The sequence below is a fragment of the Narcine bancroftii genome, chromosome 2, assembly GCF_036971445.1.
Source record: "Narcine bancroftii isolate sNarBan1 chromosome 2, sNarBan1.hap1, whole genome shotgun sequence".
Taxonomy (NCBI): domain Eukaryota; kingdom Metazoa; phylum Chordata; class Chondrichthyes; order Torpediniformes; family Narcinidae; genus Narcine; species Narcine bancroftii.
In genome coordinates, this window is record NC_091470.1 from 254960583 (window position 1) to 254988355 (window position 27773).

The 27773-nt window shown below is 39.9% G+C and overlaps 1 protein-coding gene across 5 annotated transcripts in view; it reads right to left on the reverse strand.

The window, feature by feature from the left end:
• Positions 1-27773, reverse strand: part of LOC138755248 (transient receptor potential cation channel subfamily A member 1-like) — a 157482-nt gene that overhangs the window by 8703 nt on the left and 121006 nt on the right. For all 5 annotated transcript variants that reach the window (XM_069920883.1, XM_069920882.1, XM_069920879.1 and 2 more), the window contains 2 exons: positions 11916-12076; positions 2581-2665 (listed from right to left, as the gene is read on the reverse strand). In XM_069920883.1, coding sequence (XP_069776984.1) covers positions 2581-2665; positions 11916-12076 — 246 coding nt within the window. The remainder of the gene's footprint in view (positions 1-2580; positions 2666-11915; positions 12077-27773) is intronic.

Below are 27773 nucleotides of genomic sequence, written 5' to 3' on the forward strand. Positions count from 1 at the left end.
ATATAGCCTCAGTAGACCAGCCCTCTGTTTTGTCCTTCCTGAGCACAGCCGTGATATTTTCCCTGACAACCAATCCCCCCCCCCCAGTTCTATTGGGTCTAATGCAACAGAAACCCAGACAACTTGCCTCACTGTTCACAACACTCAATTTGGTATCAGCTGAAAACTTACAAATCATACCTCCTATTGTCACTGTGGGAAGTTAGAAATTGCAGATGCATTGGCTGAGATTTTTTGGGACATTATTAGGTGCAGATGAGGTGTTGCGATACTGCTGGCTAGTAAATGCTGTGCCTCTAATCAAGAAGAGCTGCAGGAAAAAGCGTGGGAACCACAGGCCAGTAAGCCTAGCATCTGTAGTTGGTATGTTACAAGAGAGTATTCTGATGAAGAGAATAGCCATGCACTTGAATGGACAAAGGCAGATCAAGGATCTGTCAGTAAAAATACAGAAATGCTGAAGGAACTCAGCGGGTCTCATACTGTCCATGAGGTATCTGCGAGACCTGCTGAGTTCCTTCAGCATTTCTATGTTTTTAACCACAATCACAACATCTGCAGGCTTTCACTTTTCACCTCAAGGATAGTCAACAAGGATTTGTAACTAGGAGGTCATGTCTCACAAATATAGTTTTTTGAAGATGTAACCAATAAGGTTGATGAGGGAAGAGTGTAGATGGTGTATATATGGGTTGCAGCAAAGCAAGGCGGCACAGCATAGCCATTAGTGCAACAACTTTAACCGATCGGTGCCAGACTGGGGTTCAAATCCTGTGCTGTCTTTAAGGAGTTTGTACATTCTCCCTGGTCTGCATGGGTGTAGGTTAATGGAGTGTAAATTGGGCGGCACGGAGTCGTGGGCCAAAATGGCCTGTTACCGTGTTCTATGTCTAAATTTATACAAATTAAAAATTTGATAAGGTTCAGGATAGATGGTTGCTCCAGAAAGTTAGATTACTGGCATGGAAAACAGAGTAATGGTGAGAAGTTTGTTTTTTTCCGACGATGCAGTTTGCCACAGGTTTCGGGTGCTGGGTCCATTGTTGTTTGTCATCCACATTAATCATTTAGATGAAAACATGCATTGCATGATTAGTCAGTAAAGTTGATTGTTGATAATGAAGACAATTATCAAATATTGCAGCAAGAACTTGATTGGTTGGGCAGGTGGACAGAGAAATGTAAGGTGTTGCATTTTGAGGTTTAAAATAGGTTGGACCTACACAATAAATGGTCAGAATTTTGTGTACCTATAGAACTAGGTACGTAGTATTTTGAAAGTAGTGTTACAGGTAAAATGGGTAGTGCGTAAAGAAGTATGGTTGCAGTTGGTGAAGCCCCATTTAGATTGTGTTCAGTTTTGGTTACTGTATTGCAGAAATAATGCTGTTAAGTTGGAGAGGGTGCAGACAAGATTTACAAAGATATTGCCAAGTTTTGGGGGCCTGAACTATAGGGAAAGGTTGAGCAGACTTGGGTTTTATTCCTTGGAGTGGAGGAGAATGAGGAATGATCTTAAAGAGGTATACAAAATCATGAGAATAATAGATTGGGTGAACATACAGAGTATTTGCCCAGAGTAGGGGAATCAGAAACCAGAGGAGACAGGTTAAAGATGAGGGGGGGGATAGATTTAATAAGAATCTGAAGGCAATTTTTTTAATACATAATGTATGTAATGAGCTGCTGAAAGAGGCAGTTGAGGCAGGAACTATTGTCACATTTAAGAAAAATTTGGACAGATACATGCATAGGATAGGTTTAGAGGGATATGAGCCAAACACAGGGAGGTGGGACTAGTAAGTGTAGAATATTTTGTTCAGTGTGGACAAGTTGGGTTGAAGGGCCCATTTCCATGCTGTATGACTCTATGTCTCTATTCACATCTGTCATTAATATTTATCTCAAACAATAAGGGACGAACCATTTATCAATATGATACACCACTCATCATAGATTTCCAATTAGAAAAGTATGCTTTCTCCATTTCCCTCCACTTCCTATCAATGAACCAATTTAGGATCTATTTGGTCAACTCAGCTTGGATCAGACTATTTCCTCCACAAACTATGCTATTCATGATCAACATCATCATTTCCAAATGTGCATTAATCCTATTCCTTCGGAATTTCTCCAGTATTTCCCTACCAAAATAAGGTTCATCTGAACTTGAGGACCAAACTTTTCTCTTTCCAGAAGAACCTTGAAACTTACAGACTTATTGTCACTGTTTCCAAAATGTTCCCTCATCGACATGCCCACCATCTGACAATTTTGTTTCCTAAGATAAGGTCAACAACTGCCTGATCTCTATAAGGATTCTCTTCAAATACTCTCAAAAATCCTTTTTGGATGGACTTAACAAATTCTATCTCAGTCTTTGCACTAAGATCATCTCAGTCAAAATTAGGCAAGTTAAAATCTCCCATTACTGTAACACTATTGCTCCCTCTACACCTTTCTGCACTTTTCCTGCAGGACCCACCCATTCTCATTGACGTTTGGGAACCCTACAGTATACTAACACACTTGTTTATGCAACTAATAATTTGTGTTTATATATCACAACAGTTCATGTACCTATGAGTCTGCTTCTTCTCTTTGAACTTCAAGAATGTCATTGTTTGATCTTCAACATCAGGTCTATTGCTAGAAATGGCAGCATCTGAAAAACATTTCCTTTCAGTTAGTACATTGTAACATTTTTATCTATCTTCCTTGACATTTTCTTGATCAAAAGAATTGGCAGATTTCACATCCACATTATTTCTCAAATCTCTGACACATCTCTCCAAATGCCCAAGAGAGATGTGTGGGAAAGGAGACATTGCTTTAATTCTATCAAATTTTAGAAAGTAACTGCCTGCATTTTGGAATTTTTCTTGATGGTACAGTCAAGATTAGGAACTCGGTTTGACTTCCTGAGCATTCATGTGAATACAGAGGCAAAACAAACAGTTCTAATGAACATCATCTTTAATATCTTGTAGATGGCTGTACTTTGAGGGAGGGAGGGCTTTGAAAATTATGTTAAAACAAATCACAAATCTACTCATTTTATTTTAATGGATGCATTGTGCATTTCCCAAATTATGTGAACCATGTAATCGCCTCAATAAGAAATCTGGATGTGCACTTCCAGTTAGTGCACCTGGCACAGCTAAGAAATTGAGATGAAATATGTTTTTTTGACATTTTACAATCAAAAATAGTTTTAATTTGTACATAATCATGTCACAATTATTTCTGGGTGAAATAACATCAAATAAACACCATGGCTATAACAGCAAGACACAGGTATCTTAAGACCTTTCTACAAGGCACAAGTCAAGAGTATGACGGAATACTCTCCAATTGATTGGATGAGAGTAGCACCAACATGAGTCTGGTACATTGTCATCTATATCATAAAGCCTGAGCCAACTCAACTTCACCCGATAGCAGAGTGGGTGAAATATCTAGTAAATGCATGGTATTATTCATCCAGGCTTTTCTGATACCATCACCCAAACCTGCAACTTCTACCACTTAGAAGGATAAAGTAGAGGGCTCCTGGGAACAGCACCACCTGCAGTTTCCTCTTCCTGTCCCACACTATTCTTATTTGGAAATTGCTGGTCCTTCTTTGCTGGATCTAAATCCTGAGAACCTACCCAATAGCACCATGGGAATATCTTCTTCAGAAGGACTGCAGCACTTTGAGAAAATGAATCACCACCAGCTGCTCATGGGCAGTTAAGAATAGGTAATAAATGATAGTCTTATAAGTGACTTCCAGATGAAGAAAATTAATACATAAAACAAGATGACAAAATTGGACTGATCTCTTCTGAATATGATCTACATTGATGTTCTTGTGGTGGGAGTCATGAACCCATATCACCATTCATAAAAACATGCATTTTCACTCATATCAATGTAAACTATTAACATGGAATGGTCTTAATAGAAGTACTTTCTTGCTTTTTCATCAATTAAATGAACACAGTCCTAGTATTAGAAAATGACTCAACAACATCAGAAGTGACTGCAGGTTGTTTAAAGTCAACAATGAATGTCTAAACAATGACACAACCACAGCACTCAATTACTGCAGGATCCAGGAAAGGCATGGCACATTAATTAGGGAGGTTTGGTGTCCCTGGGAAAGACAAAACCATCAGCATTGAACTTTGTCCTGTAGACTCTTTAGAGAAACCATGTCCATCTGGAGATGTCTGCTCAGATCTTTAGTCTGCCATAAGACAGATAGATGATATCCTATAGGATAACCTTTGGTCATGCTCTGGCAAGTTGGACTGCTCTTTCTATTGTAACAGAGTATATAGATTTTTTTTGGGAGATAAATTAGGAAAGGTTTGTTAGAATAGGTTACATACAAATACTTTAAAACAGAAATTATTTAAAATACTGGAGCTCTGCCCCATGCTAGACATGACGGCTCCACAGCTTTTGCAAGAGATTTGAATAGTGCTCAAGAGACTTCACTCATGGATTGTTGTTTACAAAAGGCAACAGATGAAATATCTTGTTGGAGCAGCAGATTGTCTGGAAGAGAACTTATTGTTCCAAGAGGATCATGTGGTTTTGCAAGCAGAGAGAGTCAAACAGGCTTTCTCTCAAAGTGGGGGGGGGGGGGGGGGATAAAGAGAGAGAGAGAGAGAGAGAGAGAGAGTGAGACAGAGATTATTCTACAGTGTTACAGCCAGCAAGAGCAGCTGGGACTGGAACAGGACAAGCTGGCAAGCTTGTGGACAGCCCCATTTTGGAAGATGGCCTGGTCAAAGCCCTTGTGTTTCAAGTGAGAGGAGAGGACTGGCTGTCTAATGTTTCATTTGGAATAAGGGAAACAAAAAGGAATTCTGTGATGACCTGAAAGAAAGAGGTTATTAACTGGAGAACCCTGAAGGGGCAAATTTCATCAGCAAGACAGTAGAGTGGCTGATTAAATAGGATTCAGTTGCAGATGTCATCGTACAACAAATCTCTCTCTGAAAACCGACAAAAACCTTCCTGAGTGGTAACCATTTACCTTTCAAGCACCAAAGCCTGGTGAACTTTATAAATGTTAAATTCTGTGTACAGTATAAGAATTGCCTGCAACCAGTTAACTTGGAGGAATGAGAAGTAAGATTGGATTGTGAGCCAAAGAACTTTTTTGAACTAACACACACACACACATATATTACATACACGTGTGCTTAGAATTAGAAGGGGGGGGGGGTTAAGTTAGGTTAAGTAAGTCAATAGTGATAAGTTAAAGTTTGATTCTATGTTCATGTTTAAAAATAATTAAAAGCAACTTTTGTTTAAGTAACCATTTGTCTTGGTGAATATCTACTGCTGCTGGGTTTTGGGGTCCTCTGGGCTCATAACATTTTATAGGGACTCATCCTTTTGGATTGAAAATTGCAGATTTTGTGATTTATTAGTTAATTTCTTTTCAAGCGAAATTTAATGCTTGTGTGTAGAAAAACAGCAGCAATGGATATTGATACATTTTTGTCACAACCATCACCTGTAGAGCAAGAGAAGAGGAACTGATGGTTATTTCTAAGGCATTAAAAGTGACTGAAGTCAAGTATTGGATGAGGAAAATACAAATACAGAGGATTATAGTGAAATATTAGGTGAAGGAAAATTTGTTGAAAAAGAAAATTTTCCGGAGGATAGATCTTTTGAATTGCAATTGTAATTTGAGAAATTGAGGGTGGAAGAAGAAAGAGAAACGGAGAGTGTTGGAGGCTGAAAAACAGAGGAAATATGAGTTAGAGGTAGCTGAAAAACAGAGGTAGGATGATGAAAGACAAAGAAAATATGACTTGGAAAAGATTGAAAGGGACGGACAGTTTCAATTAAAGAAGATAAAAATTGAGATGAAGGGAAGTAAGAGATTGAGGCTGTAACTCCTGGGGAGAGGTTTTTGGCTAGCAGAGAGGTAAATCTAGTTCCTCCTTTTGATGAGGGAAATATAGATACATATTTTCATCTTTTTGAAAGGGTGTCTGAGAGTTCAAGATGGCCAAAAGAAAAATGGCCTCTTATGCTCAAAAGTGTATTGAAAGGAAAAGCACAAATTGCATACTCTAGTTTGACTACAGAGCAAGTGGCAAATTATGATAGTTAAACAAGCAGTATTGAAAGCTTTTGAGTTGGTTCCAGAAGCATATAGACAAAAATTTAGGAGTTTGGTGAAAACATGGAATCAATCTTATATGGATTTTGTTCTGAAAATAAATCTGCATTTTTTGATCGTTGGTGCGCCTCAAAAGGAATAAATAATGATTTTGACTGATTGAGAGAATTGATATTAATTGAGGAAATTAAAAGGAGTGTTCCAAATGAGAGTAAATTATACCTGGATGAGAGAAACATGGGGATGTGGCTACAAACGGCCAGATTAGCGGATGAATTTGCCCTAATTCACAAAAATACATTTCAGAATAGTACACCTGTTCAGAAAGTTAATGTGGAACAGATTAATAAGCCTGTTGAGAAGGTTAATGTGGAGCAGAACAGTAAACCTGAAATATTGTTTGGAGAATGGAAAAGATTAGGACAAAAGTATTCATTTATTGTTATTTGCAGCAAGGGAGGTTGTGCAGGAGTCATTAGGTTTCAGTCCTTTTGAAATTGTGTTTGGACATCAAATTAGAGTTCCTATAATGTTGATAAAAGAACAGTGGGTTAATGAGGATGTGCAGTTGAACTTGCTGGATTATGTTTCTAAATTTAAAGATAGTTTACACAAAGTGTGGACTTTGGCTCAAGAGAATTTAGAAATGGCTCAGGGTAAAAGGAAGAGTTTATTTGACAGGAAAGCTCAAGTGAGGAATTTTAAATCTAGCCCACAGTACACCTTTGGGTGGTCATCTTGGTGTAAAGAAAACCATGAATAAGATTTTGAGACAATTTTTCTGGCCTGGTTTGAGTAAGGATGTTGTAAATTGGTGCCGGACATGCCATTTTTGTCAGATTGTGGGGAAACCTAACCAGGGTCCTCCAGTAGCTCTATTGCAACCTATTCCAGTTGTTGGGCAACCTTTCTCTAGGGTTATTGTGGATTGTGTAGGTTCCCTACCTAAAACCAAGTCTGGGTATCAGTACCTATTAACAATTATGTGTATAGCATCGAGATTTCCAAAGGCTATACCATTACGGAACATTAAAGCCAAAACGGTGGTAAAGGCTCTGGAAAGATTTTTCACAGTTTTTGGATTACCTAAAGAGATTCAGAGTGATCAAGGATCTAACTTTATGTCTGGGTGTTTCAGCAGTTGATTTATGAGTTGGGAATAAAACAGATCACTTCATCTGCATACCATCCTGAAACTCAGGGAGCTTTGGAAAGATTTCATTCTACTCATAAAAATATGATGAGGATTTATTGTCTTGGTGAATATCCATTGCTGCTGGGTTTTGTGGTCCTCTGAGCTCGTAACACTATAGTGCTCAAGGTTATTGGTGACTCTCAGCTTCCTTGTCACTGGATTATTGAAGGCAGCATTTGTAGAAAAATGACATATATCTTAATTCACTGGGCATAGATCCATTAGAGATGTCACAAAGTTTGTGCCCATAAGGCTCGGATTGATAACTCAAACTTTTTCATGCAGGTTCAGTTTTAACGTTTAAAAGAATTTGGACAGATTCCTAGATCGGAGGGACATGGAGGCCTATGGACTAGGCAGAAAAATAGTTTGGCACAGACTAGAAGGGCCAAATTGCCTGTTTCTGTGCTGTAATATTCTATAGGGCTTCTATGATCTGAAAAGGTTTCCAAATGTCTGTGGATCATTCTAAGAAAAATTAGTTGATGAATGAATGCCTTATTTTCTTGCAAAATCCAGTAAATAGACCACACAAGGGTTAGGGCTTCACCACACCAGGGGTGGCCAAACATTTTTGGTTGTGGGCCAGCAGTTTTCAACCAGTTACACTGGAAGAAAAACTGTGCCATCAAAAATGAATTTCTATCAAATATTTGCAATACTAATGAACCATAGAAAACGACAGCACAGAAAATAGGCCACTTGGCCCTTCTCGTCTGTGCCGAAACATCATTCCTCTAGTCCCACTGACCTACATCTATTCCATAACCCTTCAGACCTCTCCCAACCATGTATCTATCCAATTTATTCTTAAAACGTGAGTGAGCCCTCATTTACCACGTCAGATGGCAGCTCGTTCCAAACTCCCACCACTCTCGTGAAATTTCCAATAATGATCCCCATTCATCTTTCACCCTAAAGCCATGCCCTCTTATATTAATCTCTCCCAATCTAAGTGGAAAGAGCCTTCTCACATTTACTCTGTCTATTCCCTTCATAATTTTGTAAACCTCTGTCAAATCTCCCCTCATTCTTCTCTGCTCTAAGGAATAAAGTCCCAACCTGTTTAATCTTTCTCTGTATCTCAATTCCTGGAGACCCGGCAACATCCTAGCAAATCTTCTCTGGACTCTTTCGATCTTACTGATATCCTTCCTATAGTTTGGCAATCATAACTGCACACAATATTCCAAATTTAGCTTCATCAATGTCCTATACAACCTCACCATAACATCCCAACTCCTGTACTCAGTATGTTAATTTATGAAGGCCATGATGCCAAAAGCTTTTTTTTTTTAAAAAACTACATGTGATACTACTTTCAGAGAATTATGTATCTGAATTCCCAGATCCCTTTGTTCCTCTGCACTTCTCAGTGTCTGACCATTTACTATGCATGTTCTACCTTGGTTTGTCCTTCCAAAATACAACACCTCACACTTGACTGCATCAATTTCCATCAGCCATTTTCTGACCCATTTTTCCAGTTGGTCTGGATATTTTGAAAGCCTTCCTTGTTGTCCACAATGCTTCCAATCTTAGTGTCATCTGCAAACTTGCTGATCCATTTTCCCACATTATCATCAGATCATCGACATAGACTACAAACAACTGTCCCAACAGTGATCCCTGAGGCACACCTCAGTCACCTGCCCTATTTCATTCCCCAACAATAGATCCAACACTGCCCCTTCTCTTGTGGGCACCTCAACATATTGCTGCAAAAACCTATCCTGCACACATTTAACAAAGTCTAAACCATCCAGCCCTTTCACTGAATGCATCTCCCAATCTATTATAAGGAAAATTAAAATCCCCAACTAATATAACCCTGCACTATTGCACATCTCAAATATGTCCTTGCACATTTGCTCCTCTATTTCTCGCTCCCCACTAGGTGGTTTATAATACACCCCTATAATTGTCACCTCACCTTTTCTATTTTTTAATTCCACCCACATTGCCTCCCTTGTCGAGCCCTCCAATCTTTCATGCATCAGCACTGCTGTAATATTTTCCTTAACAAACAATGCCACACCCCCTCCCCTTACCCCTCCAAATCTATCACATCTAAAATAGCAAAATCCCTGAATATTTAATTGCCAGTCACATCCCTTCTGCAACCACGTCTCACTAATCACCACCATGTCATACTGCCAAGTGTCTATCCACACCTCAGCTCATCCACTTTCCTTACAACTAGCATTAAAATAAATGAATCTCAGAGATTTCCCATAACCTACCTTTTGTTTATCCCCGTCTTTAAGATCAACTCTATTATTTATCACAATTATTCCCCATCCATCATAGCACCAATCCCGTTTCTCCTCAAACAACTTCCATCCGCAAATTTTGTCTACAAGTCTTCTTTCTTTGACGATAAACCTTCTCTCTGCTGCCCTCCCTGATATGGACCCCTTCCCCCAACCATACTAGTTTAAAGCCCCCTTGGTAGCCCCAGCAAACCCTCCCACCAGGATCCTGGTCCCTCTTGGATTCAGATGCAACCCGTCTGTTCAGTAGGCAGGCAAACTACCATTCGGTTTCCCTTATCGTCTCTACAGAATCCCCTATCAGTCCTCCTGACCATCAAATCCTCTTCTCTCCTGGGTTGCTCTCCTCTTCCTTTCCCTACCCTTTTGGGCTACAGAGGTTGACCTTGTGCTAGAGGTATAGCCACTGATGCCTTCCCCAGACTGATTCAAGGAGTACTGATTGTTGAGGGTTACAGTCACAGGGGCCCTTTCTTGTACCTGTCTCTTCCCTTGCCCTCTCCTAACTGTAACCCACTGATCCTCCTCCCATGGCCCTGGTGAAACCACCTGGTTATAACTCCTTATGACGGCCTCACTCTCCCTGACCAGAGCGAGGTCATTGAGCTGGAGCTCTAGTTCCCTAACTCGGCCCCTGAGACGCTGCAGCTCAGCACACCTAGTGCAAACATGGATGTCCGGGAGGCTAGAAGACTCCAGGACCTCCCACATCTGACACTGAGGACAGTAAACTGCTCTCACACTCATCCTATTTCTCTCCCCCCTCACCTTACAAAGAGAAAAAAATATATATATATTATATGTGAACTTGATATGCCTGTCCTCAGCCTCTGCTCGCCAAAGCCTCTGCTCGCCAAAGCCTCTGCTCGCCAAAGCCTCTGCTCGCCAAAGCCTCTGCTCGCCAAAGCCTCTGCTCGCCAAAGCCTCTGCTCGCCAAAGCCTCTGCTCGCCAAAGCCTCTGCTCGCCAAAGCCTCTGCTCGCCAAAGCCTCTGCTCGCCAAAGCCTCTGCTCGCCAAAGCCTCTGCTCGCCAAAGCCTCTGCTCGCCAAAGCCTCTGCTCGCCAAAGCCTCTGCTCGCCAAAGCCTCTGCTCGCCAAAGCCTCTGCTCGCCAAAGCCTCTGCTCGCCAAAGCCTCTGCTCGCCAAAGCCTCTGCTCGCCAAAGCCTCTGCTCGCCAAAGCCTCTGCTCGCCAAAGCCTCTGCTCGCCAAAGCCTCTGCTCGCCAAAGCCTCTGCTCGCCAAAGCCTCTGCTCGCCAAAGCCTCTGCTCGCCAAAGCCTCTGCTCGCCAAAGCCTCTGCTCGCCAAAGCCTCTGCTCGCCAAAGCCTCTGCTCGCCAAAGCCTCTGCTCGCCAAAGCCTCTGCTCGCCAAAGCCTCTGCTCGCCAAAGCCTCTGCTCGCCAAAGCCTCTGCTCGCCAAAGCCTCTGCTCGCCAAAGCCTCTGCTCGCCAAAGCCTCTGCTCGCCAAAGCCTCTGCTCGCCAAAGCCTCTGCTCGCCAAAGCCTCTGCTCGCCAAAGCCTCTGCTCGCCAAAGCCTCTGCTCGCCAAAGCCTCTGCTCGCCAAAGCCTCTGCTCGCCAAAGCCTCTGCTCGCCAAAGCCTCTGCTCGCCAAAGCCTCTGCTCGCCAAAGCCTCTGCTCGCCAAAGCCTCTGCTCGCCAAAGCCTCTGCTCGCCAAAGCCTCTGCTCGCCAAAGCCTCTGCTCGCCAAAGCCTCTGCTCGCCAAAGCCTCTGCTCGCCAAAGCCTCTGCTCGCCAAAGCCTCTGCTCGCCAAAGCCTCTGCTCGCCAAAGCCTCTGCTCGCCAAAGCCTCTGCTCGCCAAAGCCTCTGCTCGCCAAAGCCTCTGCTCGCCAAAGCCTCTGCTCGCCAAAGCCTCTGCTCGCCAAAGCCTCTGCTCGCCAAAGCCTCTGCTCGCCAAAGCCTCTGCTCGCCAAAGCCTCTGCTCGCCAAAGCCTCTGCTCGCCAAAGCCTCTGCTCGCCAAAGCCTCTGCTCGCCAAAGCCTCTGCTCGCCAAAGCCTCTGCTCGCCAAAGCCTCTGCGTGCCAAAGCCTCTTGAGCCAAAGCCTCAAAGCCCCACTCCTTCACTAGGCCACTCACTCACTGGGCCACTCCTCGCTGGCCGCTCCTATGCCTTACCCTCCTTTTATTGGCCCTTGGCCAATTTAACCCCATCACTCCCAACTTGCTCCTCCTCCTCACAAAGTCGCTTGAGCTCCAGTCACCGCCTCCTCTGAACTGCCGCCCGAACCAAACAATTCCAAAAATAATTAAAGTCTGAAGTAACCCTGAATTCAAGGATTGAAGTATTTTATGTACCTATATTTGGTTTGTCATTTAATTCCGTTTCTAAAAGATCACACAGTTTTTCAATATTCCTCTTTAAGCGATTGTAACCATCATCCTGTTGCCTTTGGAAAATCCCGACAGTTTTCTGTAAATTTGTAACAGTTTCCATGATTGCAATCACTCTTTCCTCACTGAAAGAAAAGAAAAATTAATTTTAGTATATTTACATAATATCTAATGACTGGGTTTAACATTATGTATGACAATAAAATGATTTCCCCTTAAGTGTTATTAAATATGTTGATTACTCATCTGTATTTAAAGGCAAAGGCAGGTTTCTGGAGAAAAATTACATCAATCATAGAATGTCACATTGAACACAGTGTCACTACCTTTTTAGAAGTGCATTAGAATTGACTTAATGTCAGTAATTTCCATGAATCGCAACATTATGCAGCTAATCCAGTCGTACCCTATCCCATTATATATTTTAAAGAAATGGCACAATCTATTTCTGACGATATATTGATTTGCCTGCCAACAGACTAGTTCCATGTGAACATTAAAACACTAGAGTTGCAAAGTTGATTTATGTACAATTCAGGAAATGCAAGAGCAACATCAATGTTTAAACAGTCAAGATGAAGTCTGAAAATATTATGAGTAGCATGAAATTTGGGCTTTTAAAAGGCTGAAGGTTTAATAAGGAATTGGATTTCTGAGGTATAACTTTGAGTTTTTTTTGGAAAAAATTAAATTTCAGTACAAAACAATTTGAAGTGGGAGAATGGGAAGCAAAATTCTTTGAGAAACTGAAGCATATCAAATACAAGCACTTTTGTAAATCTGTTCAGATATGAGAGACAGGGCTGAGAAGAACCTACCTAAATTTGAGGAATGCATTGATAGCTTAGATGAAATTGAACTTTATAAAACAAATAACAATGTTGGAATTCCATTAGCAATCAGAAGAAATTGTGCAGGAAAAAAATTGATAGTTAAGGATTAGTAAAGAGTTAACAAAAAGTAATAGGTAACATCTACTCTTTTACACACGTGGGATGTTGAAGTTGCTAGGAGATGTGAGAAACAGCCACCTATGAAAACTTTCATGGTACATCCTGAGGCTGAGGAGATGTTTTGCGTACCGCATGGACACACCTTGCTTTCATACACTCAGAGTCGAAAGTGACAGACATTAAACAACATGTCAATCCAAAAGAAAACTCCAGATGCTGGAAACCTAAAGGGATTTTGGTTAGGCACTTGTCACAAAAGGGTAATATCGGCAGCCAAAAATCTTTAAATACATACGAGTGCCCAAAATATAAATATTTAACTTTTTATGAAATTTCTTGCATTATTTAATATGATTGTTGTAGTTTTGTTTTAAACCTGTTCAGAATCAGCTTTGGTTTTGGTTATGTTTATTTAGATAATTACTTGATGGAATGCAATCTAAAGTCCTGAAGAGATTAGCATGACCTAGAGTACATATTATCTCTCTACTAAATGTGAATATGCATTGAAGGATTTGACTGTCCAATAACATTTTATATTAAAAAAAAAGACAAAGATCATCTGATGAAATGTTAATTATGACAAAACCACAGACAAGGACATATTTGAGAGTATTTAGTTCAGTAAAAAAAATTGCACAAATCTAGTTAAAGAGAAAAGAGTCAGTTAAAGCCAAAAGGGCAGTTGAAGTTGAGAAATTTTTATTATGTTCTATTTGATGAGGTTAGGGAAAGTCAATAAATGTTAGGAATGCTTTTGTTATGGAATATCATGGGAAAGATGGAATTGGAGGGAAGATAAAGGAATAAAAAAGGCTTTAAAGGGTAAAAGTTGAGTGTAGGCAAGTTTGCCAGTGCAGTCAAAAATAGTTGGCATTCAGTCTTCAATATTTCTAGCAATCGTTGGTAAAATTTGCAGCTGGTAACAAGTAAGTTGGTTCTTTACTAAGCCAAAAGCATTGAGAGAGGATATTGATAGTTTGAGGAATGAGCCAAAAATAGGAAATGCAATAAGAGTTAGTAATACCTAATATTAGCAGTAACTGTGCTCTGTTGGAAATGGATTCAAAACTTGGCAAGATCTTGAAGGACTTGGAGGTATAACGTAGAATAACAGGGCCAATAAAATCAATTCCTCGAGAAACACAAAAGCTGCAGATTCTGAAATCTTGAGCGGGAAACGAATTGCTGGAGGAAGTCAGCAGGTTAAACAGTATCCTTGGGCAGAAATGGTTAGTCCAAGTTTCGGGTCTGAAATCTCTTTCAAGACTTTCTTGGATTTCTCCAGCAATTCTTTGACTGCTGATAGAATCAGTGTCAGATAGAATGAAATAAGAATTGATCTGGCAACTTTCCATGAAGTTCTGTGCATTATCAGAAGCAACAGAATTATATCCCCACATAATCTATTACCCATTGCTGCCACATCTTAACCTAACATTAGCCTCAAGTTCATATTGAATAGCAGGACAAAGTACACCTAAAAATGAGGAACCGATCAGAACTTCAGCACAAACCAAATGTATGAAAAATAGCAGAAGTAGTCCATTACAAATAGAAAAATTCGAATTCCACAATTACTGAACTAGATCAAAACTACTATATTTATTAATGGTCAAAGATCAAAATCTGGGAAAAATCAAAAGCAGGGTGCCCAACATGATCAATTACTGTCCAGTCTGTATACCAACCATCACCAGTGCCATCATGAGAGATTTACTCAGTGAAGACCTATCCACTGATGTCTCACAGCAGATCACTGAGCTCCAGCCCTCATTACTGTTGTGCATAAGCAAAAAAAACCCCTGATATTACAGATTCGCTAACAATCAACATAGCAACTGACCAAGGTGACATCAAGAGCCAAGAGAAAATTGAAGTCAATGAAAATCACAAGAGAATTCTCCACTGGAGTATGTTCCATTCAGCACAAAGGAAGATAACTGGGCTTGCTGGAGATCAAGCTCCTCAGTTCCAGGATATAATTTCTAGAGTTTTTTGGGGTAGTGTACTTTGGTTTACTGTCTTCAACTGCTTAATTAATCAACTTCCCTCCATATGGATGCTTAATGATGAGTGTACCGTGTCTGATTGCACAACTCTTCACATTATAAAGTGGGGTATGCTTGCAGGAGCAAGACCTGGACTACTTTTTACCTTGGGCTGATGGAGGAGAGTAAAATTTGTCCCATGCAATGGGCAATAACTTCTCCAACTAGGAAGGGTCTCCTTGACATTCAAGATTATTACCATCATGGTATCTCCTACCACCTTCAACCTGGGAGAAGCAATTCATACACAGTGCCCTAAATAATGTTTGAGACAAAGACACCTTTTTCCTTTATTTCCCCCCACAGTTTTAAATTTGTAATCAAACAATTCACATGTGATTCAATGCACATTTCAGATTTTATTCAAGGTTAGTTGCACACATTTTGTTTTAACCATGTAGCAATTGCAGTGCTTTTTGTAATAGTCGGCTCATTTCAGCATAATATGTGAGATATAGCAATAGTAAAATAGGCATGTTTAGTACTCGGTTACATACCCACACTCCTGTTCGGCTCCCAATCATGGGTCCTCTACCGGCATCACCTACGGCTCCTAGAACGCTTCCACCAGCGTTGTCTCCGCTCCATCCTCAACATCCATTGGAGCGCTTACACCCCTAACGTCGAAGTACTCGAGATGGCAGAGTCCGCAAGCATCGAGTCCACGCTGCTGAAGATCCAGCTGCGCTGGATGGGTCACGTCTCCAGAATGGAGGACCATCGCCTTCCCAAGATCCTGTTATATGGCGAGCTCTCCACTGGCCACCGTGACAGAGGTGCACCAAAGAAAAGGTACAAGGACTGCCTAAAGAAATCTCTTGGTGCCTGCCACATTGACCACCGCCAGTGGGCTGATAACGCCTCAAACCGTGCATCTTGGCGCCTCACAGTTTGGCGGGCAGCAACCTCCTTTGAAGAAGACCGCAGAGCCCACCTCACTGACAAAAGGCAAAGGAGGAAAAACCCAACACCCAACCCCAACCCACCAATTTTCCCCTGCAACCGCTGCAACCGTGTCTGCCTGTCCCGCATCGGACTTGTCAGCCACAAACGAGCCTGCAGCTGACGTGGACTTTTTACCCCCTCCATAAATCTTCGTCCATGAAGCCAAGCCAAAGAAAAAGAACATATCTATTTTATCCAATGACTACTTGAAGTCTGTGATTCATAGACATTACCAGCTGGTGAGTATTTTTTTCTGGTGATACTCTACCAGGCCTTTCCTTTCCCGCAGCCATCTTCAACTCCTGCTTGCTTTGGGGGATTGTCCCCTTAAGTTTTCTCTTCAGCAAATGGAAGGCATGCTCAATTGAACAAAGATCGGGTGACTGATTTGGCCATTCAATAATTTTTAGCTTTGAAAAACTCCTTTGTTGCTTTCGCAGTATGTTTGGAATCATTGTCTTCAAATTCAGAATCAGGATTTATTGTCATGAACAAGTCATGAAATGTGGTGTTTTGGGGCAGTATCATAGTGCAAACATACATATTATAACCATCTTATGACATTACTATAAAAATAAAATAATAACAATAATAAGGCACAAAAAATAAGGCGGTGTCTTTCGTTCATTGATTATTCAGGAATCTGATGACAGTGGGGAAGAAGTTGTCCTTGTGCCGCTAAGTGCTCATTTTTAGGCTCCTGTACCTTTTCCCCAATGGTAGCAGAGTGAAGAGGGCATGGTCTGGGTGGTGTGGGTCTTTGAGGATAGAGGCTGCTTTTTTAAGACACCACACCACCTCATGTATATGTCCTCAAAGGGAATGAACTCTGGTGCCTGTGGTGTTGCAGGCTGAGTTTATTCTTGTCCTGAGAGTTTGTGCCTCCATACCAGAGTAGGATACAACCAATCAGAATGCTCTTCATGACACCTGTAGAAATTTATGAGTCTTGGATGACATACCGAATCTCCTCAGACACCTCACAAAGTATAGACGCTGGTGAGCCTTGTTGGTATTTGCATCAAATTGGAGGCTCCAGGATAGATTCTCAGAGATTTTGGCACCAGTGCTGTAGCATGAAGCACTGTCCTTTGAGTTTGGAGGCATTTGCTCAAACCTGAGCAGATAAGATGTTTTTATACACCTCAGAATTCATTTTGCGACTGCCATCAGCAGTTACATCATCATTAAAGATTAGGCCTGGCCCCATTTCAATGCAATGTCCCAAGTAGCTGGACTTTGCCACACCATCTACCCTTTGTGGAAATTTTTTTCCAGAATAACACCTTCAACTACAAGGCCATCAAGCAATGATCAGCACCTAACATCCTGCAAAAAGATGACAACTCAATGGACCTGGTGCGATGGATCCCTGAGCAGACCATCCAGGTCATGGCCATGGCTCACAAACAACCACCAGGGCTTGGCCTGGCTGGCAGAGTAGCCCTCACAGTCAGATCCTTCTTGTACAACCAGAACATCACCCTCCATGCATGCTGTCCTTGGGAATGACTGGTGGAGTGGAGACTGTTGCCCACCATTTTGCTGAATGCAGATTTGCAAAGAATGTGTGGAGAAGGATGCAAGGGTCCTTGTCATGGTTTTCATGGTTTTCACCATCAAATTACTGGTGTGTTTTTTCTTTTTTAAGTAAAACATACAGTAAATCTTCAAAGATAAACTGGGTGAAACTAACCTGAAAATATGGTGACCATCATCTTCAGGTTGGAATCTTTTTAAAGTCTTCTTCCAGTGTCATCATGATCCCGGGCAGGAGGGGAACCTTGGGTTCCCAGGCAGGAGTGGGGACTGTAGTCGAGAACTGGTGGTGGTAGTTGGGAGGTCTGGGACCGATGGCTGTCCACATCAAAGACGTCACCTTGGGTTCCCGGGCAGGAGTGGGGACTGTAGTCGAGAACTGGTGGTGGTAGTTGGGAGGTCTGGGACCGATGGCTGTCCACATCAAAGACGTCACCTTGGGTTCCCGGGCAGGAGTGGGGACTGTAGTCGAGAACTGGTGGTGGTAGTTGGGAGGTCTGGGACCGATGGCTGTCCACATCAAAGACGTCACCTTGGGTTCCCGGGCAGGAATGGGGACTGTAGCCGAGAACTGGTGGTGGTAGTTGTGAGGTCTGGGACCGATGGCTGTCCACATCAAAGACGTCACCTTGGGTTCCTGAGCAGGAGTGGGGACTGTAGTCGAGAACTGGTGGTGGTAGTTGGGAGGTCTGGGACCGATGGCTGTCCACATCAAAGACGTCACCTTGGGTTCCTGAGCAGGAGTGGGGAACTAGGACTCCTGGCACGTCTGACTTTTAGGAGCATTAAGACATAGAAATGGACAGGGGTAGGTCGCGTCGGGTTTGGTGCCAGATATGAGCTTTGGTGTGCAGACGACGTCCAAGGAAAAAATGTTCAGTTTTCAAAGCTTTCGGCTTTCAGAATTTTGGATAAAAGATTATGTACCTGCAATATATCCTTTGTATCGTAACTAATTAGAGAAATCTCTGTAACATTTTCTTCCCAATATGCAATGTGAACACGGGCTGCTGCGGGGACTATGCCTAAAAGCCTCGGGATCGTGGAGAGAAAGTAGTGCGTGAGGTGAAAGAAGTGCAGTAAGCGAGCAGGGGTTCGTAATCCCTGCCACCCGGCTCTCCCGTCCATCCTGCTCACCAACATCTGTTCCCTGATGAACAAAATGGATGATATCCGACTCCAGAAGTCTATGAAGCGTGAGTACAGGGACTGTTGTGCTTTGGTCTTCACTGAAACGTGGCTCAGCGACAGGGTCCTGGACGCCCCCATTCAGCTGGATGGGCCCACTTTATTTTAGGCTGACAGAGATGCTGCTCTGTGTGTAAAAGCCCATGGTGGTGGCCTGTGCATTTAGATCAGCACAGAATGATGTAAGAATTCTGCATGCGTCTCCAGTCATGGCTCAACGCTGGTGGAATTTATGATAGTCAGATGTAGACCATTTTATCTACTGCAGGAATCCACCACGGTCCTCATAGTTGGAGTGTACACCCGGCTCCCCACCCCCCCCCTCAAACCACCTGGTGCTAATTCTAAGGAGGCAATCTCTATGGGGCTATAAATGAACTGCAGACCAAACACCCTGACAGACTGATTATTATCGCTGGGAATTTCAACCAAGCGAACCACAAGTCATGGCTACCTAAATTCCATCAGTATGTAAACTTTGCTACAAAGGGGGTGAACACATTGGATCTTTTTTTTAAACTTTTGACCAATTGAAAAATAAGTATAATATATCAAATAATACCATTTTTTTCTTATCAGCTTAAATCATATTTAAAAAGAAAGTTAGGGATGAATTTCAGATTACCTGAATAAAGTCAATTTGAGGGGGGAGTCACATGATGGAGTAGTGGCCGGTCGGGGAACTCCAGCCCTCTCCAGAAAAGTTAAAAAAAGATAGAGAAAAAACAAAGGCACAAACTTAAAAACCAAAACAAAGTGAAAGTAAAAGTGTGAAGACAATGGCAGCGAAGAAAGAAAAACCAAAAACAACGGGAAGAAAAGAAGAAGGAAAGACGTCGGAAGAAGAAGGTGAAGGCCTTACCTGTCCGAAGAGGCCCGCCGCGGAGAGAGAAGCCCGCTCCCACAGGTCAGTGGAGGTCCCGGGCTCGGGACTACAAAAATGGCTCGCAGAGCCGAGTAAAAGTGCGCAAACGCGCATGAAAAAAAACACACTGACGGGAAGGGGGAACAGCTGCGGAGTCGATCTCCACAGCTGAGAGAGACACCTGCAGCACAGCAGCAGGTGCAGAACACAGACAATAACGACAACAAGAAAGAAGAGGGTAAAAAGAAAACAAGGAAACAACAGATGGTCAATCCAGAGGAAGAAGAAGAAGAAGAACAGAAAGAAGTGGAAGAAGAAGAGAAAGGCAAGACAATGGATGTATCTTTTTTTAAAGAATATATGGAATCAGTGAAAGAATGGCAATTACAAGAATTTGATGAGATAAAAAGAAGAATTAAGAACGCAGAAGGAAGAATGAATAAAATGGAAGTGCCCATATCAGAATTGGCAAAAAGAGTGGAAAATATGGAAAAACGAGAAACATTTGTAGATATGGAAGTAAAAGACTTAAAAGAGAAATTAGAAGAATCTAATAAAAAAGCTAAAGAAGCACAGGAGCTGTTAGCTCAGAAGATAGATATGATAGAAAACTATAATAGAAGAAATAATATAAAGATAGTGGGCCTTAAGGAAGATGAAGAAGGCAAGAATATGAGAGAATTTATAAAAGATTGGATCCCCAGGGTCCTGGGAAGACCAGAATTACAGGAAGAAATGGAAATAAAGAGGGCACATAGAACTTTAGCCCCGAAACCACAACCGCAGCAAAAACCAAGATCCATTTTAGTAACATTTTTAAGATATACAACAAGAGAAAATATATTGGAGAAAGCAATGAAGAAAGTAAGAGAGGACAAAAAGCCACTGGAATATAAAGGTCAAAAAATTTTTTTCTATCCAGACATAAGTTTTGAACTCCTGAAGAAGAGGAAGGAGTTCAATACAGCGAAAACGATCTTATGGAAAAAAGGATGTAAATTTATGTTAAGGTACCCAGCGGTACTTAAAATAATTATTCCATGGCAACAAAACAGACTATTCTCGGATCCAGAGGAAGCAAGGAAATTTGCAGAACAACTACAAAACAAGCAGAGAGATGAAGACATGTAATAAGAGTAAAAATGACCACGATCTATATGTATGTGTGTAAAGGGGTATATGTGTGTATATATATAGTGTGCATACATGAATGTATCCGTATTTAGAGGAAAATATATAGAGTATAGACAAGAATTAATAAGGGAGGGAAATGGAATAGAGGGAATAAGGAGGGAATTAAAAGAGTGACCTTTGTTACATGTGAAAATTTAATTTTTTTCTAGGGGGGGCTGGATGGGGAGGAGTTACGGTCGCTGCAAAATCAGCTGACGTTTGCGAGTGAATTCGCAAATCCAAATGGAGAGGGGAGATGTGGTTGTCCGACAAGGGATAAAGGACAACTCAGGAGGGGGAGGGGAGATTGGGGTTAAAGAAGTTTTAAATAGAAGAATAGGGAAAATGTATGATGTTTTAGAAATGTTGTCTTATAAAGTGTTCAAAACAAGAAAGCAGAAATGGATGAGAAGGAAAGGTAATGATGGAGAAACGGAAAGGGAAGATAAACAAAGTATAAAATGGCTACGCTGAACTATATGACTTTAAATATTAATGGAATACATAACCAAATTAAAAGGAAGAAACTGCTAAATTTACTGAAAAAAGAAAAACTTGATATAGCATTTGTGCAAGAAACACATTTAACTGAATTGGAGCACAAGAAATTAAAGAGAGATTGGGTAGGACACGTAACAGCAGCGTCATATAATTCAAAAGCAAGAGGGGTAGCTATATTAATTAGTAAAAATGTGCCAATTAAAATAGAAGAGGAAATAATAGATTCAGCAGGGAGATATGTAATGATAAAATGTCAGATATATTCAGAGTTTTGGAACCTACTCAATGTATATTCACCTAACGAAGAAGATCAAAAGTTTATGCAAGATATTTTTTTGAAGATAGCAGATACGCAAGGGAACATATTAATAGGAGGGGATTTCAACCTGAATTTGGATTCAAATATGGGCAAAACTGGGAAAAAAATTAACAGAAAGAACAAAATAACCAAATTTATAATTAAATCGATGGAAGAAATGCAACTTTTGGATATATGGAGGAAACCACACCCAAAGGAAAAGGAATATTCATATCACTCGGCTAGACATAAAACATACTCAAGAATAGACCTATTTTTGTTATCAGCTCGTATGCAAGATAGAGTAAGAAAAACAGAATATAAAGCTAGAATATTATCGGACCATTCACCCTTAATATTGACAATAAAGTTAGAGGACATCCCTCCAAGAATGTATAGATGGAGATTAAACTCCATGTTACTCAAAAGGCAGGATTTTAGAGAATTAATTGAAAGACAATTTAAAATGTATTTTGAAATAAACACGGAATCAGTGAAAGATAAGTTTATACTATGGGATGCAATGAGCGTTCATTAGAGGGCAAATAATAAGTTATGTAACCAAGATGAAGAAGGACTATAATCAGGAAACAGAGCAGTTGGAAAAGGAAATAGTAAATATAGAAAAAGAATTAGCAAAGAAGGAAGATACAACTAAAAGAAGAGAATTGGCAGATTATAAAAAAAAATATGAAACAGTACAAACATATAAGGTGGAGAAGAATATAATGAAAACAAAACAGAAATATTATGAACTAGGGGAAAAAACGCACAAAATTCTAGCATGGCAGCTTAAGACAGAACAAGCTAAGAAAATGGTATTGGCATCAAGGAAAAAAGACAAACAAATCACATATAATCCAAAGGAGATCAAGGAAAACTTTAGAGAATTCTATGAACAATTATACCAAACTGAAAACGAAGGGAAAGAAGGGAAAATAGATGAATTTCTAACTAAAATTGAACTACCAAAACTACAAATAGAGGAACAAAATAAATTAACAGAACCATTTGGAATAGTAGAAATACAAGAGATAATAAAAAAAATTACCAAATAACAAGACACCAGGAGAGGATGGATTCCCAATAGAATTCTATAAAACATTTAAAGATTTATTAATTCTTCCCCTCCTGGAAGTAATCAACCAGATTGATAAAACACAAAGCTTACCAGATTCATGTAAAACAGCAATAATTACAGTAATACTAAAGCAAGGGTAAGATCCACTCGCACCAGCGTCATATAGACCAATATCTTTACTTAACACAGATTATAAGATAATAGCTAAACTATTAGCAGACAGATTAGCAGAGTATGTACCGAAAATGGTAAATCTAGACCAAACTGGATTTATTAAAAAAGACACACAACAGACAATATTTGTAAATTTATTAACTTAATTCATGCAGTAGAAGAGAGTAAAGCGCCAACAGTAGCAGTTGCTTTAGACGCAGAGAAGGCCTTTGACAGAGTAGAATGGAATTATTTATTCAAAGTATTGCAAAAATTCAGTTTACCAGAGAAGTATATTAATTGGATTAAAGCATTATATAAGGGACCATTGGCGAAAGTGACAGTAAATGGATATGTATCAAAGCAATTTAACCTAAGCAGGTCAACACGGCAGGGATGCCCACTATCACCTTTATTGTTCACGTTAGCTATAGAACCACTAGCAGAATTGATAAGAACAGAAAATAATATAAAAGGGATAAAAATAAAAGACAAGGAATATAAAATCAGTTTATTTGCGGATGATGTTATAGTATACTTAACAGAACCAGAACTATCAATAAAAGAATTATATAAGAAATTGAAGGAATATGGAGAAGTGTCGGGTTACAAGATTAACGTAAATAAAAGTGAAGCAATGCCTATGAATAATGCGGATTTCTCAAAATTTAAGAAGGAATCACCATTGAGATGGCAAGTGCAAGCAATAAGATACCTAGGTATACAAATAAATAAAAACCTCGGCCAACTTTATAAACTCAATTATTATCCACTAATGAAAAAATTACAGGACGATTTAAAGCATTGGAAAGATTTACCACTAACACTAATAGGAAGGATAAACTGTATTAAAATGAACATTTTTCCAAGGATATTATACCTATTTCAGGCATTGCCAATACACCTGACAGAGAAATTCTTCAAGGAGTTAAAGAAAATAATAAGGAAATTTTTATGGAAAGGGGGGAAACCGAGGATAGCACTAGATAAATTAACAGAATGGTATAAACAAGGAGGCTTACAACTGCCAAACTTTAAAAATTATTATAGAGCCGCACAATTAAGATACCTATCAGATTTTTATCAAACAAGGGAAAAGCCAGATTGGACTAGATTAGTAGATAAAATAGGGGAAAAGATACCTGAACACATATTATATAAATGGGATGAAAAATTGGTACAATATAGAAGTTCTCCAGTATTACATCATCTACTCAATATTTGGAAGAAGATTCATGTAGAAAGAAATAAAACAAATTATCAATTACCAAAACTAATATTGATGCAAAACAAGTTACTCCCTTTTACAATACATAACCTTTCCTTTAGAGAATGGGAGAAAAAAGGGATCAAAAGAATAGAAAATTGTTTTTCAGGAAATAGATTATTATCCTTTGAACAAATGAAAGATAAATACAATATAACTCAAGATACAGTGCTGGCATATTACCAATTGAGATCCTACTTGAAGGACAAATTAGGAAGCAGTCTGAGTTTACCAGAGGGAAGTAACTTTGAATATGTGATTACAGATACAATGATAATCAAAAGATTTATAACAAATATGTATATTAAACTGCAAGAAAAGGAGAATCAGGAAACAAATGGTAAAACTAAACAAAATTGGGAACAAGATTTAAATATAAAGATAAAAAAGGAAACATGGGAGAAGTTATGTTCTGGAACGATGAAAAATACAATAAATACGAGGTTACGTATGAAACAATATAACTGGATACACAGGCTATACATTACACCTCAAAAGTTAAATAAATGGGACCCAACAGTATCTGATAAATGTTTTTGATGTAAAAAAGAAATGGGAACAACAATTCATGCAATCTGGACATGTGAGAAAGTAGAAAAATTTTGGGAAGATCTAAACCAAATATTAAATAAAATTACAGAAAACAATATACCAAAGAATCCAGAGATCTTCCTCCTAAGTAACATAAAAAACAAAGAATTTGGAATTTATTTGGAGGATGCACAAAAAAGATTTGTTAAGATAGCTCTAGCCGTAGCAAAAAAATGTATTATGTCAACCTGGAAATTGGAAGATAATTTGAAAATACAATAATGGTATATAGAAATGAATAAATGTATTCCATTAGAAAAAATAACATATAGTTTAAGAAATAATATTGAAATATTTGAACAAATATGGGAGCCTTACATGAAACACAATAGCGAAAACCTACCGGGGACATTCACTACCTAAATTAACGAAAGGAGAAGGAAATGAAAAGAATTGACTCAGTGGAATTTCTTGTTTATTTTTATTGAATGACAACATTGTTTGACTGGTTTAATGTATCCTTGATTTTGTACTTTAAATGGACGGGAGGGGGGAGGTAGGGAGGGTGGGATGGGAGGAGGGGGGTAGGGCAGAAAATGGCACTGTATATATTTGAAAAGGAAAAATTATGTATCATGGTTAATGTGGTTTATGGTGTGAAAAATAAAAAAAATTTAAAAAATTAAAAAAAAACAAAGTCAATTTGAATATTTAATAACTGATATGTTTATCAAATGACTTATTAATATAAAATTGCAAGAGACTATGCAGAAAAAATGATCTATTTAAATCTAAATTGAGATGGGTAAGAGATTTAAGTATACAAATTCAAGAAGTATGGTCAAAATTATGTTGTGAAAGAGGAACAATTAATGTTACATATCAAATGGTACAATTTAATATTTTACATCAGTTATATTATACTCCATATAAATTACATGGAATTAATTCAAATTGTTCTTATCAATGTTTTAGATGTAAAAAAATGAAGTCGGAACTTTTTTTCATGCAGTCTGGCAATATGAAAAAGTAGGAAAATTTTGGGAAGATATAAGTATTTTATTGGGACGAGTTATGAAGATGCAAGTTTTGAAAGATCCCAAAATATTTTTATTAGGAGGTATTTTGGATTTGAAATTAGAAATTTATCAGAAGAAGTTTCTAAGTGTAGCAATAGAAAAGAAATATATTGCTGTAACATGGAAATTAAACAATTATGTGGGGTTGAAAAGATGGCAAACGGAATTACTAAACTGTATACCATTAGAGAAAATAATGTATAATTTACAGAATCAACCAGAAAAATTTGATAAGATTTGTAAACCTTATATGGATTTTATTGCTATGACTTTATCTACAGCGTCCGCCACTCCCGCTCTAACTCACCTTAGTTAATTTAAGGTTCAAGATCATTATGTAAATCTGAAATTTAACTAATTAAGAGATCATCAGGCAGGCTTTCTTTTCTTTTATCTTTCCTACTTTTTTGGGGAGAAAGGGGGAGGGTGAGGGGAGAAAATATGAAATTATGTATTCTTTTTGCATCATTGTTTTTTTATTATTCTTTATGATAATGGATAAATACTGTACTTGTATTGATGCAAATGAAAAATAAAATTTACAAAAAAAGAGGCTTGTCATGAGGTCCCCATCACTGGACCGACCCCCTGCAGTTTGCAGACATATCCAACCACCTACAGATGATGTCATTGTCACCGCCCTCCATCTAGCCCTCATCCACCTGGAAAATAAGGACTTGCATGCTCGATTGCTGTTTATTAACTTCACTTTGACATTCAACACAATGCTAGATCTAAACACCTCCCTCTGCAATTGGATTCTTGGCTTCCTGTTGGGGAGACCTCAAGCAGTCCAGATTGGTATCATTACTTCCAAGACCATCACACTGAGCCCAAGGCACCCACCCCCGCCCCCCCCCCCAGGACTGCATGCTTTGTCCACTGCTGTTCACTCTACTGACCCATGACTGTACAGCTAAATACAGCTCAAACCACTTCATCAAGTACACTGACGACATGACCGTGGTGGGCCTCATTAGTAAGAATGAGGAGTCAGTGTACAGGATGAGGTGCAGTCGCTAACGGATTGGCACAGAGCCAACAACCTGTATCTGAACGTTAACAAAAGAGATGGTTGTCAACTTCAGGAGGGCCCGGGGGACCACACTCCACTGACCATTGACCAAGAGTATCAAGTTCCTTGGAGTGCACTTGGAGAATCTCACCAGGTCCCTTAACACCAGCTCCATAGCCAAGAAAGCCCTGCAGCGCCTCCTGCGAAGGCTGAGGAAAGTTCATCTCCCACCCTCCATCCTCACCACATTCTACAGAGGATGTATTGAGAGCATCCTGTGCAACTGCATCTCTGTCTGGTTTGGAAAGTGTACCACCTTGGACTGCAAGAACCTGCAGAGGATAATGAAGTCGGCGGAAAAGATCACTGGGGGCTTTCTTCCTACCATGAAGGACATCTACAACACTTGATACAGGTGAAAGGCAATAAACATTGTGAAGGATTCTACACACTGTTCTCCCTTCTGCTTTCTAGTAGGAGGCATGATAGCACTCAGGCCCTTGTGTCCAGATTGGGCAATAGCATTTTTCCCAAGCCATTAGCCTCCTGAATTCCCAGAACTTATGTGGATAGTGGTCTGTGTCATTACTGAAAACATCTTAATATTTTAATATTTCAATGTGTTTAACTTCTATTCTAACTTATATCTATGTAAATATGCTCTGTGGTCCTGGAGAAATGCTATATCGTTTTCACCATGGGAGCATGGTATGAACGATAAATAAAGGTGACTTGATATTACAATTAGCCCTCCCATGATTCTTATATCATCCACCTGCACTTGGAATAATTTACAGTAACCAATTAAACCATCACCAATGAGAACCTCAATGCTACATTACAAAAGCAGGTCAAATATGGAAATTCTGCAGGGAGTTCCCTCTAGTGTCTCCATCATCACACACAGCCTAGTGATATGGAAGATGTTCAGCATTGGGGGACATGATTGGCACAGCAGTTAGCACAATGCTGTTACAGCGCCAGGGATTGGGACCAGGGTTCGATTCCCATCCTGTCTGTAAGGAGTTTGCACATTTTCCCTGTGTCTGCATTGGTATTCTCAAAGAATCCCATTTCCTCCCAGCATTCATAACATACCGAGGTATGTAAGTTAATTGAGTGTAATTGGGCTGCATGGGCTCGTGGACTGAAATGGCTTATTACTGTCCTGTATGTCTAAATG